Source organism: Cynocephalus volans, chromosome 10 (genome assembly GCF_027409185.1).
Source record: "Cynocephalus volans isolate mCynVol1 chromosome 10, mCynVol1.pri, whole genome shotgun sequence".
NCBI classification, from domain to species: domain Eukaryota; kingdom Metazoa; phylum Chordata; class Mammalia; order Dermoptera; family Cynocephalidae; genus Cynocephalus; species Cynocephalus volans.
The window spans coordinates 82372434-82390864 of NC_084469.1; the positions used below are offsets into that span (position 1 = coordinate 82372434).

The 18431-nt window shown below is 33.9% G+C and overlaps 1 protein-coding gene across 1 annotated transcript in view; it reads right to left on the reverse strand.

Moving 5' to 3' along the window:
* The window catches only part of LONP2 (lon peptidase 2, peroxisomal), a 100415-nt gene that overhangs the window by 49757 nt on the left and 32227 nt on the right, over window positions 1–18431 (reverse strand). The window contains exon 8 of the mRNA XM_063110765.1: window positions 14593–14734. Within this exon, the coding sequence (XP_062966835.1) occupies window positions 14593–14734 (142 nt within the window). The remainder of the gene's footprint in view (window positions 1–14592; window positions 14735–18431) is intronic.

Sequence of the window (18431 nt, forward strand, 5' to 3'; positions counted from 1 at the left end):
TCAACTGAGATTATCCAGTCTGAAGAACAGAAATACAAAGATAATTAACAGCACTTCAGAGACCTAAGGGCACCATAAAGATTACCAACATGCTGTAATGGGAGTCCCAGGAGAGAAAAAAGAGAGCAGGGCTTAAAGAAAATTTGAAGAAATAATAGCCAAATACTTCTTCTTCTTCTTTTTTTTGGATGACAGGTAAGGGGATCTTAACCCTTGACTTGATGTTGTCAGCACCACGCTCTCCCAAGTGAGCTAACTGGCCATCCCTATATAGGGATCTGAACCCATGGCCTTGGTGTTATCAGCACCACACTCTCCCAAGTGAGCCACAGGCCAGCCCCTAAATACTTCTTAGATTTGATAAAAAACATTAATCTACACATCTGAGGAGCTCAACAGGTGCTAAGTAAACACAGAAATTCACACTTAGACACATCATAGTCAATCTGTCTAAACCAAAGAGAAAATCTTCAAAGCGGTAAGAGAAAATGCTTCTTTCATTAGGTGCAAGGGATCCTCCATAAGATTAACAACTCACTCAGCACTAGAAACCACAGAGACCAGAAAGCAGTGAGAGGACATATGGAAAGTGCTGAAAGAAAAAGACTGTTAACCAAGAATTCTATATCCAACAAAACTATACTTCAAAAATGAAGGAGAAATTAAGACATTCTCAGATTACAAAATCTGAAAGAATACTAAAGGCTGAAGTGAAAGGACACTAGATAGTATCCACACTAAGAAATGAATAAGACACAGCTATGTTGCTAAGTACATACAACAGAGACATTTTAGATTCAAAGTCATTAATAGTTGAAAGTGAAAGGATGGTTTAAGATATACCATGAAAATAGTAACCAAAAAAGAGCTAGCAAGACTGACTAATTATTAGTAGTAAAATATAGATTTTTAAGACAAAAATTGTTACTAGAGACAAGGAAGGACATTGTAGAATGGTGAAATGATCAATCCATCAGAAAGGCATAACAAATCTAAACATATCTGCACCTGACAACAGTGCTCCAAAATACATGAAAGCAAACACTGAGAGAATTAAAGGGAGACAGACAATTCAACAATAAGAGCTGTTGACTTCAATACCTCACTTTCAATCACAGTTAAAACTAGGCTAAAGATCTACAAAGAAATAGAAGACCTGAATAATGCTATAAACCAATTAGACATAGCAGACATGTACAGAACAATCTACCCAGCAACAGAAGCAGTATACATATTTTCTCAAATGCACATAGAACATTCTTTAGGATAGACTACAAGTGAAGTCATAAAACAAACATCTAAATTTCAAAGGATTGAAATCATACAAAGTACAATCTCCAACAACAATGGGATAAAAAAAATAGAAATGAATAACAAAAAAATTCTGGAATTCACAAGAATATGAAAATTAAACCCTAAATAATCAAAGTGTCAGAAAGAAATCACAAGGGAAGTTGTACAATACTTTAAAATGAATAGAAACAAAAATATAACTTACTGAAATTCGTGGAAATACAGCTAAAGCAGTGGTTACAAGGACATTTATAGCTGTAAATGTATATATAAAGGAGATTTCAAATCAATAACCTAAACTTATACCTAAGAAAGTAGAAAAACAAGAGCAAAATATACCCAAAGCAAGTGGAAGGAAGGATATAATAAAATTAGAAGGAAATAAATGAAACAATGAAGAGAAAAACACTTGAGAAAAATCAGTAAGTAAAAATTCGATTCTTTGAAGAGATTGAAAAAACTGTCAAACATTTGCGTAGACTAAGGAAAAGAATTGAATTGCCAAAATCAGGGATGACACAGGGCACATTATACCAAACTTACAAAAAGAAAAAAGGTGTAAGTATATACTAAACACAACTGTATACCAACAAATAAGATAACCTAAATGAAATGGACAAATTTCCAGAAAGATACAAACTACTGAAACTAATTCAAGAAGAAAAAGAAAATCTGAACAGACTTTGCCATTTCTACTCAACATTATACTGGAGTAGAGTTCTAGCTAGGGAGGGGGAGGGGGTTGGAAAGAGAGAGAGAAACATGGTGGAGCGGGGAAGGAAAGAGGGGGAGAGGAGAAAAGAGGGTGGGAGGGAAGACACCCAGATTGGAAAGAAAGAAGTAAAATGCATCTCTATTTGTATATTACATCATCTTGTACAGGGAAAATCCTGATGAATTCACATTAAAAAAAAAAAAATTAAAACTAATAAGTTCTACGAAGTTGCAGAACACAACACTAATATAAAAAAATCAACTGTATATCTATACAAAAGCAATGAACAATCTGAAAAAAAATAAACAATTCAATTCCCAATAATATCAAAAAGAATAAAATACTTAGGAATAAATTTAGCAAAAGAAGTGTAAGACTTGTACACTCAAAACACTGCTGAAAGAAATTAAAGAAAACCTAAATAAATAAAAGGACTCCCATGTTCATGAATTAGAAAACTTAATATTATTAATATGGCAATACTCCCTAAAGTGATCTACAGATCCAATGCAATCCTTATCAAAATCATAGCTACCATTTTTGTAGGAAGTGACACGGTGATCTTAAAACCCACATTAATGCAAAGTGCTAATAAAAGGGGAAATGGAGGAGGAGGAGGGAGTGTGAGATGTTATATGGGAACTCTCTGTACTTTCCACTCAATTGTTCTGTGAAACCTAAAACTGCTTAAAAAGTAGTATATTAACTTACAAAAGAAAGAATATGAAAGTTGAAGACAGTTTCTGATAATGATACATGATGTAAAAAACCAAAATCAATTAACCAAGTAATGAGATGTGAATGGGGTGGAAGAGTAAGGTGGATGAAATGATTGTGTCATTTCATACAAGGGAGGGACAACAGATCCTATTTCATTCATGATGTTGACAATCCCAGAAATAGAGATGTAAATGAGATTTTTTTTTTAACTTACAAGTATCACAAGTAGTATAAAAAACAGGATATATATCTTCCAAACTAACAAATTGTCCATACGGTTAATGCCATAACTCAAAGGAAATAACTAGGACCCTAAAAGGGGACAGAAAACAACCAAACCACAAGATAACAAATGTCCAAACATACCAGTTAGAAAAATAATTTAAAAAACTGTACTAAATACCAAATACTTCTAGGTAGGGTCAAAAAGTAATTTGACCAAAAGCTGTTTGTAGAAAAATACTAATAAAACAGAATGATATAGGAAGGTCAAAAATCAAAAGATGGAAAAAGCTATGCCTGGAATATAACAAAAAGAAAGGAAGAATGGTAAAGTAGTATCAACCCAACTAGAAGCCAAGGTAAAAACATTGAACAGAACAAAGAAAATGGTTGTGCCTAGATAGCAGGAAATATCCACAATGATGACATAAAAAATAAGTACTATTTTAGAAATTACAGTGAAACTTCCAGGAAAAAAACATAGTGGGCAAGTTGAATATATTTTGCATATCTCAATCTATGTGCAGGAAAAAAATTAAAGATATAAACCAAGAGAATAGCATTATTATAATACATAATACTTGCTATAATATTGTTATTCTCTAAGTATATGTATATATAAATACATATACACACATTTACATATTGAAGTCAGCATGGTACAAATAAACTGTCTTTCTTTGAGTCTATGAAATATTTATAAAAATGGATCCTCAAAAAACCCCAAAATTGAGAAACTATTTAAGTAGCATTTTTAGATAATACATTAAACATTGAAATTACAACAAAAATATAAGTATTTAGAAATTTAAAACAACACACTTCTAAACTCTCAAACTCTTCTTAGGAGATACTGACTGTTCCAAAACATAAAATCTATAGATCTAAAGATCCTGACATTTGGGGGCAGCCTCCCACCCCCCACCACTTATCACCATATAATGAAGTCAAGCCTTCCATGTATACACAAAGCTTTTGATAATGTTAATATCACACATTATATGAAGGTACTTCAAAAAGTTTGTGGAAAATCGAATTAGAAGATAATACAGAGCTGGCTAGTTAGCTCAGTTGGTTAGAGTGTGGTATTAATAACACCAAGATCAAGAGTTTGGATCCCCTTACCAGCCAGCTGCCAAAATAAATAAATAAAAAAATAAAACAAATCTTTCCATGAACTTTTTGAAGCACCCTCATATATATAAAGGGACAACCAAGAATTATCAAACGCTAGAGGAAAGCCCTAAAGATAGGAACCACAAAAAAGGGGGGGGGGGGTTACACAGAGTAAGCTATGAGAAGTAACAAATGAGGTTGGCAGGATTGTAGGATATAAGTACAAATGGTACTTTTTTTTATACTGCCAACAATCAGAAATTGAAATTAAAAATATTATGAAGAAATATGACATACGTAAGGATGAATCTGACAAAGTGCAACACCTCTACAATAAAAATAAAACACTGCTGAGAAAAAGTAAGAACAAATAAACGGAGATACACCATGTTCATGGTTCATGGATGAAATGACACAATATTTTTAAAATGACAATTCTTCCCAAATGATCTAGAGATTCAATAAAATGCCAGTCAAACTCCCAGCAGAATCTCAACAGACTCTTTTATACCAATTGACAAGAAACTTCTAAAATTTACATGGAAATGGACATTGTAACCTAGAACCTAGAGTAGTCAAAAACAATTCTGGACAATAAAACCAAAGTTGAAGAACTACCACAATACAATATCAAGGCCTATTATAAAGCAACAGTATCAGCTCAGTGTGCTACTGGTGTAAAGACAAATATATAGATCAATGGAACAGTATAGAGAACTCAGAAATATAAAATATACTCACACAATCTATTTACATGATGAAGATGTTCAAGGCAAGTCATGGGGAAAGGATACTTGCCAATGAGTAGCACTGGAACAACTGATTATCCAAAAAAATAAAAAGAAAAAAGAAAATAAGGGAAGGAAGAAAGGAAGGAAAGAGGGAAGGTAGAAAGAAAGGAAGAGAAACTTGACCCTTATTACACATAATATACAAAAAAAAAATTCACTCAGCATGGATCACAGACCCCAATGTTAGAGCTAAAGGAAAAAAAAATCAATAAATTAGACTTCATAAAAAAAACTTGGCCTTCAAAAAACACTATTACTAAAATAAAAAGGCAAGTCAGATATTTGGAGAAAATATCTGCAAAATGTATGTCTGACAAAGGAAATGAATCTAGAACACATAAAGAATTCTTACAATTCAATAATAAAAAGACAACTCAATTAAAACATGGGCAAAAGAGTTTTTTATATAGATATTTCATCAAAAGAGATACGGGATAGCAAAGAATCACATGCAAAGATCCTCAACACATCATTAACATTAGGGAAATACAAATTAAAACCACAATGGAGGGAAAAAACCCACAATGATAATATGACACACCTACTAGAATGACTACAATTACAAAACTGTATCAAATACTGATGAAGATGTGAAGCAACCGCAACTCTTACACACTGCTAATGAAAACAGAAAATGATACAACCACTTTGAAAAACAATTTGGCAGTTTCTAAAAAATTTAAACATATACCACATACCGTATGACCAAACCATTCCACTCTGAGGCATTTATGAAAGAAAAATAAAGTATATGTCTATACAAAGACTTGTACACAAGTGTTCATGGCAGCCTTATCTTTAATAGCCAAAAACTTGAAAAACCCAAATGTCTATAAAATATGAATGGATATACTAATTGTGATATTTCTTTTATTTATTTATTTATTTATTTTTTGTCTTTTTCGTGACCTGCACTCAGCCAGTGAGTGCACCGGCCATTCCTATGTAGGATCCGAACCCGCGGCGGGAGGGTCGCTGTGCTCCCAGCGCCGCACTCTCCCGAGTGCGCCACAGGCTCGGCCCTGTGATATTTCTAAATAGTGGAATACTACTCAGAAATAAAAAGGAGCAAGTTACTGATATACACAACATGGAAGAATCTTTATGTAAAATTAAATAATTATGCTAAGTAAAAGAAGCTAGATAAAAAATGAACATATTATCAATGATTTCATTTATATAAAATTCTAGAAAATGTACATCATCTGTAGTGACAGAAAACAGATCACTATTTGCCTAGGGATGGGAAGGAGAGATTACAAATGAGCATGTGGATAATTCTGAGGTAACATGTAAGTTCATTATTTTAATTTCATTTTTGGATTGTTCATTCCAAGTGTATAGAAATACAATTGACTACTGCATATTGATCTTTTATCCTGCAACCTTGCTGAACTTTTTTTTAGCTCTGTGTTTTAGTAGATACCTTAGAATTTTCTAGATACAAGATCATGCATGTCATATGCAAACAGACATATTTTTACTTCTTTATTTCCTCTCTTGTAGTGGATTGAATATGTCCCCCCAAAACTCACTGAAGCTTGAATTGTGTGCTTCAAGTTTTATGTAATTAGAAACTTGGCCCCCACTGTGACTGTGAAGAGGGTGCAAAATCCTATTACAGTAATTGAAAGGTGGAGCTTTGAAGAGGTGATTAGATTGTAGGACCATGTCATAGTGAATAGTTTAAAAATGGTGGTCAGGGGCATGGTTCTAAGGGCTTTAAAAGAAAAGAGAGGAAAGCCTGTCTTTCTCTCTGCTTCTGCTATCTCACAATGTGATACCCTGTGTCACTGAAAGCCACCACCAAGACCTTCACCAGAAGTGTTCCCTGGACTTTGGACTTCCCAGCCTCAGAAACTGTAAGCAATAAATTTCATTTTCTTTATAAAATGCCCAGTTCTGTGTATTTTGTTATAAGTAACAGAAACAGACTAATACATCTCTGTATTCCTTTTATTTCTTTTTCTTGCTAACTATCCTGGTTAAAACCTCCAGTACAATGCTAAATAGAACCAGCAAAAGCTATATCCTTCTCTTGTTCTTGATCTTAGGGGAAAAGTATTCAGTCTCTTGCCATTAAGTATGATGTTTGCTGTGAGTTTTTTGTAGACACCCTTTATCAGGTTGACTAAGTTAGCTTCTGTTGCTAGTTTGTTGGGTGGGTGTTTTTTGTGGCGGAGTGAGGGGCAGCATGGGGTGGGATGGCAGTTGGCCTTGTTCAAACCCTTGACCTTGGTGTTACCAACACCACACTCTAACCAACTGAGCTAACCCACAAGCCCACTGAGTGTTTTTTTTTTTAATCGCAAAAGATGTTGGATTTTATTAAATGCTTTTTCTGCATCTATTGACATGATCAGGTAGTTTTTGCTTTTTAAACCAGTTAAGAAAGAAGAAATATGCACTTACACTGTTTTTTATAATTACATAAGTACCTTCACTTGTGCTTTTTTTTTTTTTTTTAAATTTTATTTTGTCGATATACAATGTGGTTGCTTATTGTGGCCCATTACCGAAACCTCCCTCCTTCCTCCATGCATTTTTTTTTTTTTTATGTAGTTCTGAATTACTGAGGTCACTCAATTTCAACATGAAGAATTTTCTTTTGTGTTTCCTGTAAGGTGAGTCTGCTAGCAATGAATTCTTTCAGTTTTCATTTATCTGGGAATGTCTTTATTTTACCTCCATGTTTCAAATATGGTTTTTCTGGATATAAGATTCTTAGTTAACAGATTTTTTTCCCCATTTTTTGACTCTCTTAAAAGGATTTTTATTTTAATTGTAAATTAACAAATATTAGTTGTATGTATTTATGGTGTATAAAGTGATGTTATGTTTTATGAATACAATGTATATTAAATCAAACTAATTAACAAATCCATCACCTCAGACTTTTTTCTTTTAGCACTGTGAATATGTTATCCACTTCCTTCTATCTTTCACTGTTTCTAATGAGAAGATAGCTGTTAATCTATATGACAAATTGTTTTTCTCTTACCACTTTCAAAGTTTTCTCTTTGTCTTTCAGCATTTTTACTATGATGTGTCTGTTTGTATTTTTCTTTATGCTTATTCTACATGAAATTCATTGAGCTTAGAAGTGTAAATCTGTTTTCTATCAAATTTGGGAAGTGTTCGGCATTATTTCTTCAAATATTTTTTCTGTTCATTTCTCTCTCTCCTTGTCCCATTACCCATATGTTTATGTACTTAATGGTATCCTACATTTCCCTGATGCTGTTTTTTTTTCTGTTCTTCAGATTGCATAATCTCTATCACTCTATCTTGAAGTCCACTGATTCTTTCTTCTCCCCGTTCAAATCTACTGCTGATCCTCTCCAGTAAATTTTTCGTATCAAAAGTGATACTTCTATGTTCACTATTATGATTATGGTTATGGTTTCATGATTATACATGTCAAAACTCATTAAATTGTACATTTTAAATATGCTGACTTTATGTCATTTATACCTCAATAAGACTGCAAAAAATAAAAATAAATCACTGAAATATATTTTTAAAAATTTTTTTAAAATGTAAGCTGCACTGGTTTAATCAGAGGTGATCAGCTTACATCCCACTGTAAACACTCATCTCCATTGGTTTTTTGTTTGTTTATTCTTTTGGCAGCTGGCTGGTACAGGGTCCATCTGTTAACTAAACTGCCCAAATCTGAGAATACATTCTGTTGAACATTCGAATTTTTTCATTTATTTTTAGTGAAAGAAAATCACCAATATAAAGGGGGTTACTCGGGCCGACCCCGTGGCTCACTCGGGAGAGTGCGGTGCTGGGAGCGCAGCAGCGCGCCTGCCGCGGGTTCAGATCCTATATGGGGATGGCTGGTGCACTCACTGGCTGAGCGCGGTGCAGACGACACCAAGCCAAGGGTTGCGTTCCCCTTACCGGTCACGAAAAAAGAAAAAAAAGGGGGGGGGGGTTACTCTATAATTTTTTGAATATTGTCTACATGCATAAAATAAGGATACATAATCTTTTAAATACTAATAAAATATTTCCCTAATGTATTAGTCTGTTTCTGTTGCTTATAACAAAATACTTGAAACTGGGTAATTTATAAAGAAAATGAAATTTATTGCTTACAGTTTCTGAGGCTGGGAAGTACAAAGTCCATCTGGTGGTAGTGACAGTGACCCAGGGGTCTCACATGACAAGATGGTGGAAGCAAAGAGAACAGAGAGAGAAAGACAAACTCTCCTCTCTCTTCTTTCAAAACCCTCGGAACCATGCCCCTGACCACCATTTTTAATCCATTCATTATGGCATAGTCCTACAATCTAATCACCTCTTTAAGGCTCCATCTTTCAACTACCATAATTGGATTTCCCACCCTTTTAACAGTTACAGTGGGGGCCAAGTTTCTAACACATGAAACTTGGACACAATTCAAGCTTCAGGGAGTTTTGGGGGGACATAATTCAATCCACTACACCTAAAGAAACAAAATATTTCAAAAAGGGCTTGCTCTTGAAAACTGGGAATATACAGCAAAAACCCAACCCATAATTATTTCTCAATTTACTATGTGAATTACTATTTCTCACTTTATTTTACATTTACTATCTATATTTCTCTTGGGTGCTTTTCTTTTTCTTTTCTTCTTTTGCTAGGGAATCTATTGGTAGATCCTTACAGAGAAAGATGGCAAAGGCCAGGATTTGGGGCAAATATTTATCCAATAATTCCCTGACACAGCATCCTTGAGGATGGTAGGAAAGAGGGAATAAAAGCCTTGGAGATTAACTAGTCTCAGATTCATAACAATAATTCCCCCACTCCACTCCAAGGTTTGCAAGTAAATTAATCACAGAATCTAATCACCACCAAACTTTAGTAATAGAACTGTTAATAGGGTGAAATGTGAAATAATAAATTTGGTTGGGAATATAGCTAAGAGATAGAGGGCAGTAGATAGCCAGGTGGGAGTGGGGGGATAGGAAGAGTAGTAAAAGAAAAGAAGACAAAAAAATAGGGAATGATATAAAAAGAAAAGCATAAGACTAACAAAGATATTAAGACACTTTTGTCTAATTTGCTAATACGCCTTGACCACCAGCAATAGGGTGTGACAGCTAGCTAGCACAGAGAAGTAATAAGTAGCAGGTCTCAGTTTCCCTAATTTAGTTTAGTTTGATCATTGATCACCATCTTCCCCATAATTTGAGATGGTGTGGAGAGAAAGGAAGGGAAAAAAAAAAAAGAGTATGTATCTTCATCTACACTTCTACATATCAGTATTTAAGGCATTTTTTTACTCTGCTTGATTTTTGTAATTTATATTGTAAATATAGCATGTAGCACAAAGAAAAATTAAGATAATATCCTGGGCCTCAAGTTTTCCATCTATATAAGGATGGAGCTAGAGTAGATGATTTCTAAGTCCCTCTCCTCTGACATTTTTTGACAATAGTTGTACAGCTAAGATTAGAGGATCATGTCTGTTGTATCTAAGTACACAAATATACTACTTGATCTAATTACAAATTGGATCTAATTCTAATTAAGATCATCAGTTTTAAAGAAAGAAGTTTACTGCACTTTAATGCCTTCTCTATTTTGGGGGAAGATATATGTTATATAAAACAGTAAATATTACTGCCTATATATAAAATTGGTAAAGTATCCACACATTTTATTTGCCCATTCACACAAAAATGTATTTCGGAAATGCACTTATATTTTTAAAAGTCTGAATATGCATCAATTATAAATATGATAAAACCTAGCTAATAAAATAATTCTGTAATTTTCTTTCGAGCCTATTAATTACATAAAAGCATTTTCCTTGCATCTAACATTTTAATGACTCAATAACAAACTTGGCCAAATTCTACTGTCTACAATCATTGGTTTATCAAGTAGTTGGACCTAGTTTTATGTTCTTCCAGTAAATTTTCAAAAGAAGCTATCTAAATTGTGAAAATTCCTTTTCTGGACAACAGTAACTGAAAATACATTTGATTTTACATAAGCAATAATTCCATAAAAGCTCAAACAAATGAGCATATCCTTCATGAATAAATAGAAAGGCAAGAAGAATGTACAGGCAGAACAAGTTTACTCTGTAATTTATCCAGAGTAACCGCTCTAGTTTTATATCTACTATTATGTTCTTCATATCTACTCTAAATTCCCTTAATAATATAAATAGCTGTAAATTAAAATAATCTTGTACAAGTACATTTTACAAATGGTATCTAGATGTCATTTTTTAAAAGTAGGTTTCTATGTGGAAAGATTAAAAAAAACATACTCTTTGATTGATCTTTCAAACTCTCAGTAATACTCTACTTTAAATACAAGGTGTTGAGTAATTAAATTTGCTCTTTTTTTAATTCAAGTGGGTCTACTGGCAATGAAAACAGCAAGCTGCTTTTAAAATGGACACAGAAGAAATTTAAGCAGATATTAAACTAAAATAATGTCTATAGAGTACTTTACAGTTTATAGTTTTGACATATTGTCATTTAACTGTCTCAACAACCTGTGAGGTATAAGGTTTTTACCCAGGATTTGGGCAAGTGGGGAGGAAGAAGATGTCAGATACCAAGATACTCAGTTCTTCCATACCTATATGTTGCTTCATTCTGTGACCACAGTCTTTAAGGAACTGATGCTATTTATAACTAAACTACAGTGATAAGTATATAGCCCCAGATGGTGTTTACTTTGAGATATCATTTGATGCTTTCATACTTTTAATTTAAAATGCTAGTAAACCAACTGCCAAAAAAGTAAATGCCAAGGTCTACATCAGACAAAATACATTATGCTAGCTGCTTGTTATCAAAGATCAAGTCAGTAAATATTGAATCATTACAAAGCTATAGGTGAAGACCTAAAATATATTGTGTAACAACTAAACAGATAGGGGACTTAATCATTTCCTACTACTTGTAAGGCTATCTTTGGCAGACTTGCTACAGGACTCCCCAAAACAGTCTGTTGAGAAACGTAAGTATCAGGGAATTACTCTTAAATTTTTTTTCAACAGAATAACTATGTATCTAACAGGAGAATGTCAGATTATCTGAAAAAATGTCCAATGTAAACTGAAAGTCTAAAGGTATTATCTAAGAAATTACTAATATCTAAATAATGTTCACTATTTTACAGTTCACAGTACTGCAGAGTAAGTCAAAGTTACTAAGCCAGAAGATAATTATGATTAAAAACAAGCAAAACCAAATCAAACCCTTACCTCTAAGTTCTGGGATTTTTAAACAGGGTAAACTGTATTTTTTATTGTCCAAACAGAACCTACTTCTGAGACTAAAAGGGAGTACAATTAATAGTTAGGTATAAGCTGGAACTGTCCCAGGCAAACCAGAATGTAGGCTTGCTTCTTGCTTCTAAGACACGTGTCCCAGTCATCCTGTTCTAAGAATATCACAAAAAAAGAGAAGAAACAGGAAGCCTGAAACAGAGAACTCAAAGCAAGGAAATAAATAAGGAAAAAATAAAACCCTTCGCAAAGTAAGTTCTCCCTCAATTTTACAAATACATTTGAATTTAAAACATTGTATTTAACAAGAATAAAAGGGGATGGGAGTACAGAGGTGCTAAAATAAGGAGGATTATTTGAAGTGAATTTTTGAAACAGTCAGGTTCTCGATCCCTTCTCCCACCCCAACAAAACACTAGAAACACTGGAGATTTATTTTCATAAGAACATTAAACAGAGGACACTGAGTATAGCTAAGAATATGTACTATGCTGAAAACAAGGGCTTAGGAGAATGCGTACATATAGATGTTGAATTCTGTTATACTCCCCCCTCCCTACACTTCTTCCCCTACTTCGTTTCCAGAATGTTGGCTGCCATGCCTCCATTCTCAAGGCAAGAAGCTTGAAGAGTCTTCTCTGAGTAATTTGACCAGCCTAAGAAGAAAGACCTAAAGTTATTGACACAAGAGGTTCCTCAATCAAATAGCCCAACTAGATGAACCTGTGAAACTCAGTCAATAAGCTCTACTCCTATGCTCATGGTTTCCAATCAACTTTTTTGTTCTTCACTACTAAATATGAACACACACAAAAAAACTTCCAGACATCTAATGAAAGACTGTAATATAAAAGACAGAGACCAAAACAAATATACAATAGACAAAAGCAGCTTAAAGAGAAGGAAAATTTTAAGTTATCTATTAGTATGTTTATCACAGACATAAGAGGACATATTACAATTATGTAACAAGAGCAGGATACTATAAAAGAACATGTGTAGAAGTTTAAAAAAACATTCTTGAAACAATAAACTCATAGAAGGGTTTTTAAAAAAATAAAGCCAAGGAAATCTTCACAGAAGGGAAAACCAAAAATATAAGAGATGAGTAATAGGAGAGAAAAGATAAGAAAGTCAAAGATTTAACTTCTAAGTAACAGAAGTTCCAAAAAATGGGAGGGAAGGAAATCATCAACAAAAGAATTCAAGAAAAATTTCCAGAACAACAGGAAAGGAAGAATTCAAAGATTCTTCAGAGAATCAGCAAAAATGGATGAAAACAGACTCATGCCCAGCAGATTACTGTGAAATTTCAGAACACTGGGATAAAGGGACAATCCTTAAAGTTTTCAGAGAGTAAAACAGGTCACAAAGAATAGGAACAGATGGCTTCAGTCTTATCAAAAGCAACACTGCAAATGGAAAGCCATGGAGGCAAAGTAAGATTCCTAAGGAAAATTACAACTAGAACTGTATACCTCAACTACCAATCAAGTATGAGAAACATAAAGACATTTTTAGATACGCAAAGTCTAAAAACATTTACCACCAGTGCAAGCTTTCTCAGGAAGCTATCAGGGGATTAACACCACAAAAATGAGGGAATAAACCATGAGCAAGGAAGACAGAGACTACAGGAGATGGGAAACCCAACATGGCAGGAGGTGAAGGAAGATCCTAGGAGACAGCTCTATACCAGATGGGGAAAAAGAGTTCAGACCGGAAACTAAAAAAGATAAAACTGATGGAACATCTAAAATGTCTGAATGTCTTGAAAGAAGAATTAGACAATTGGTGAAAGTAAACAAAAGAAACAAGATAATTATTAATTGGAAAAGATTTTGAAGAACATGTACAGAAAAACAAAAAGAGGAATAGGAAAAGTACAGTGATCACAGCTGACCACATGGCCCAGCTGTGAAAAGTGTGTATACGAGTATAATCACAATAATGTAAATACTCAACGATGACTTAACAAAAGCAAGGTAAAATTTATACTGGAAGATTTGGGGTATAAAAATGACAGAGTGAAAGGAAAAGGGAAGAAAAAAGCCAAAATCCTCATCTCCTATAGAGAGGAGTCTACAGAAAATGCTGAAACTGAAAAAAATCAAGAAATAGCAATATAGCTGTGCTATTTTGAAAATGGAGCTAATCAAGTGAAAGTTAAAGAAGTTAAGGTGCAGAAGAGGAAATGGGGGACCCCAGAGAGAAGGGGATTTGCTTGCTGTTTTTTATAATATCGGTCTCTAAACAACAAGCAGGCATAAAATTTTGTTAAACTATTTGATTTTAAAAAAAGGAAAAGAAAAAAGAAATGAGGGGATGTATCAGAAAAAGAAACACTTTTCAGTAAAAGAAAGTCTGTATCAAACTGTTCTTCCCATCACTAAACCCACACCAATGTGTACATTACTCAAATATGAGTATACTTTTATTCATACTCTTCAAGTGTGATTATAGACAGGGAATCTTCTAAATCTTACCTCAAGCAGAGCTGCTGCAGGATCACCCTGTAGACTTTTTCCCAATTTGTCAACCTCATCTAATAGGAACACTGGATTGTTAACCCCAACAGTCTTCAAGCCATTGATTATACGGCCAGGCATACTGCCAACATAGGTGCGCCTATAGAAAGCAAGCAGCAAATTCACAACAATGAGATGTCAAGAGGCAACAGCAATATCATTTAGAAATTGAACCTTAGGATTGCAATCATTCAGCTATCAACATAATATACCAAATGAAATCATTTAGCTATCACTGTAATACACCAAAGAGGTATTATATATTTAAAAGGTGCTATGAGACATCAAAAAGTTATTAGATTCCATTTTTGTTTTCTGCTTAATTCTGACAGCAAGTAGCCCATGATATTGGAAGAACTGTATCTCATTTCTGCCATTTAGTGAAATGGAACAACACTGCACTTAACTCCACAGTTATGATTCTTACTCTCTGAGATTTCAAAATGTCCAAACAATGCTATGAATTTAATTCCCATGTTTTTCATGGTTTTTTGGAGCATCCCATGCCAACACAACCACCTTTTTTACATACTGAAATGGCTGCCTCAGGGCTGGTTAAAACATCACCATCATCATCTTCATGAAGGAGATTAAAATTGATTCTAAGGGCCACTTAGAATGTAGACAAAAAAAAATCCCATATCCTTTTATTTTCAGAGGCAATAATCTGTTATTACCTAGAGTAAGAATATCTAGTGTCAACAATATTTACATGAAAATTCCATTATTCTGGCCTTTTGAATAAGACCATATTCATCACATATGCACTAATTAGCATGACCAAGGTCAGCCAGATATTTTGTTGAACATTAAAATGTTAGAGGCTGCTTTATCACATTTGAATGAGAATCATCTACATAGTTACGACAGATGTAGAGTGTGGCATGAAATAAAAACAAATATATATATTAAACCAAAAAAGAGCCTTTTTTTACAAAGCTGGCAAAACTATTTTAAGCAGCAGTTTACTAATTTTAATTACAACCTTACTGCCTAAGTCATGCACAAAGCAAATGCTATTTCTGAAAAGGTATAAAGGCTGACTGCCTAGAAGAAAATGATCAACGATAAGTGGAACAGCAGCAGTTATCTCATGATCTGCACAAAGCCGATTCACAGAGCAGGCCTCAATTCTGCCACATGACTGGTATAAAGTAGGACAGAATAAATAGAGTGACCTTTGAAAAGACAAGAAAGCCTTAAAAATATCGTGGGAATGCTTTTCATTAAGGGAAGGTGACCAAGGCACTGGAACCACATACAATAAACACTGTCCTGTTACAATAAGGAATCAACACATTCAAGATTTCAGAATGGGATAGAGGAAGGACAAGCCTCAAAATTAATAAATTCTTTTAAATTATTTCTCTAGAGAACTTACAGATTTGCCATTACTCTGATTTTTTAAGAGTGGTAGAAAAGGAAAATGTTTTTAAAATCTCAAAGCTTCTATGGGTCATTTCTTGCTGCATTAATTTCTTTCTTTTCCTTTTTTCATGAGCAGACTTCAAAAACAGGTACTGACAATTCTGGACCTAAGGTCACAGAGAGAAAATAAAATTCTAGGCAGGCACCCTTTCTAAAGAAGAAACCTAGATATTAGTCACTGTATATAAGCAATTCCTCCTAAATTTTCCATTGCTTCCCACAGGCTACAGAACAAGGTCCAAACTCCTTAGTCTGGAGTTCAAGGTTCTTCACAATCCAGCCCCCATCAGCCATGCTAACTTGGGGCCATAACTCTCTTGCTTCATTCACAATCAAGATCCTATCACACCCTTATGCCTTATCACCTTTGTTAATATGGTGCCTTCCTGACTTTAATATTCTCTCTGACTATGTGAATCCCAGAAGTTCTAAGAAACTTCCTGATCACCTCTCACAAAGTTATTTTTCTAGTAATGCAATGCCTACATTTACTGGCCCTATAATCCATCTGATGCTTATTTATGACCTAGTTTTTATTCATGGGTACTGTAACCTCCTCTAAAGAGCCAGTGAGTACTTTGATGACAGAGACTGGGTCTTGTTACAGAGTAGATGCTGGATACAGATCTGCAAGATTGTACCCCACCAGATAAACCATGCCAGCACCCAAAGTATCTTTCTATCATCACTGTAAAGGTGATATAAGCCTCTGAATACTATTTTGGGCAAATTACTTGACCTAAGTCTCAGTTTCCTCATCTATTAAATGGCGATAACAACAGTGCCAACCTTATGGACTATATAAGGATCATTGAGAGAACTTAACTAAAGCACACAGCATAGTGCCTAGCTAGCATATAGTAAGTTTTCAAAAGATGTTAATTGTTATCAGTAACAGCTACTAAAAGTCTACTTCTGGTTTTCTAGAAAAACTATAAAAGCAGAAATCAGTACACTTGAATTTGAGTCTCATTTCAATTTCTGCCTCATGAAAGCAACTCTTACAAATGTCTTTTCATAGAACCAAGCATACTCGATGTCCTTAAGGTTCCTCAATCACAGTTGACATCTCCGAAAAGTGTATCACTAGTTTAGAGATCAAGCCGAGAAGACAACCATTACCACAGAGACCACAGACTACTGAAAATGTCTACAACATGACTTCGCATCAAAGTAGAGAATACCCACATTAAGCAATACCTGAATTTGCCACCTTTAACTGACATTTTGAGTATAAACAAGGTGGTGGGTTTGCCCTAATGGCCAGTGATCTGGGCTTCACTAGAAAGTATATTTCTTTCTAAGATCAAAAGAAATAAAAATTATTGATCTAGTATTAACTGGCTATATAACTGATTATTTAATGGAAAGATTTAACACCTTTTCTAGCTATTAAAAGAAAAGAACTCCTAATTTACCAGAAACCACTCTAGAAATGTAGCATTCAATGTCATATAGGCTGAATTATTTGAACATGTTTTTCTTTTCAGGAATGTCTTTTGGCAGAAGTTATGGTCACATGCAATTGGCTGACTGAAGATATAGGCTATACTTTCAATAAGCCTGTGAAATATGAAATCAGATGGTAAAAAAATATAGCAATACACAAAATAAAAATGTTCTTTTGATACTACCAAATAACTACAACTGTTTCAACCATAACATAATAAAACATCCTCCAGAGAAACTATATAGGTAGGAAATAAATAAAAGTAGCATGCTTTTACAAACTGTAATTTTCCTAAGGGCAAAAAATACTAGTCTTTGCTATATTCTGCTTCATCATGATATAGCAGCTGGAAAGCAACATAGTATAATACAGTAAAGTCTGCAAAGAATAGATCACTTCAGTGACTTCTTATTCAGCCTGAATACATGATTACCTAGAATTTTTTCATAAAATTGAAATAAACATTTAATTTTATAATTATTTTAAATTATTTTTAATAATTTTAAAATATATGAATTCATATTTTTCTTGGAATTGCTGCCAGCAATCCATGGGTTTATCAGAACTATCCAACTAGTATATAAGATACACAAAATTAAAACTGTCTATATAGTTCAAAATTTAAAGTTGTAAGATCAACATTTTTGATTTTCCAAAAACTAGTCTGGTTTATGCTTCAAACAACAACTACAGAGAACCACAATATCATCTATTTACAGCCCCATGGTAATCAACTGCTTTACTATTCTGCCCCATACCTAGATATCTTTAAATCTAATGTAATCCAAAAGAGTGGTCAATCTGTTATTGCAGATGACATCTAAAAATCAGGAATAAGACATGTCTTTATTTACCTCTTTTCCAGTATGTGGAGAAGAAAAACAGGCATTTCACCATCAATTTTTCCTGCCTAGTCAAT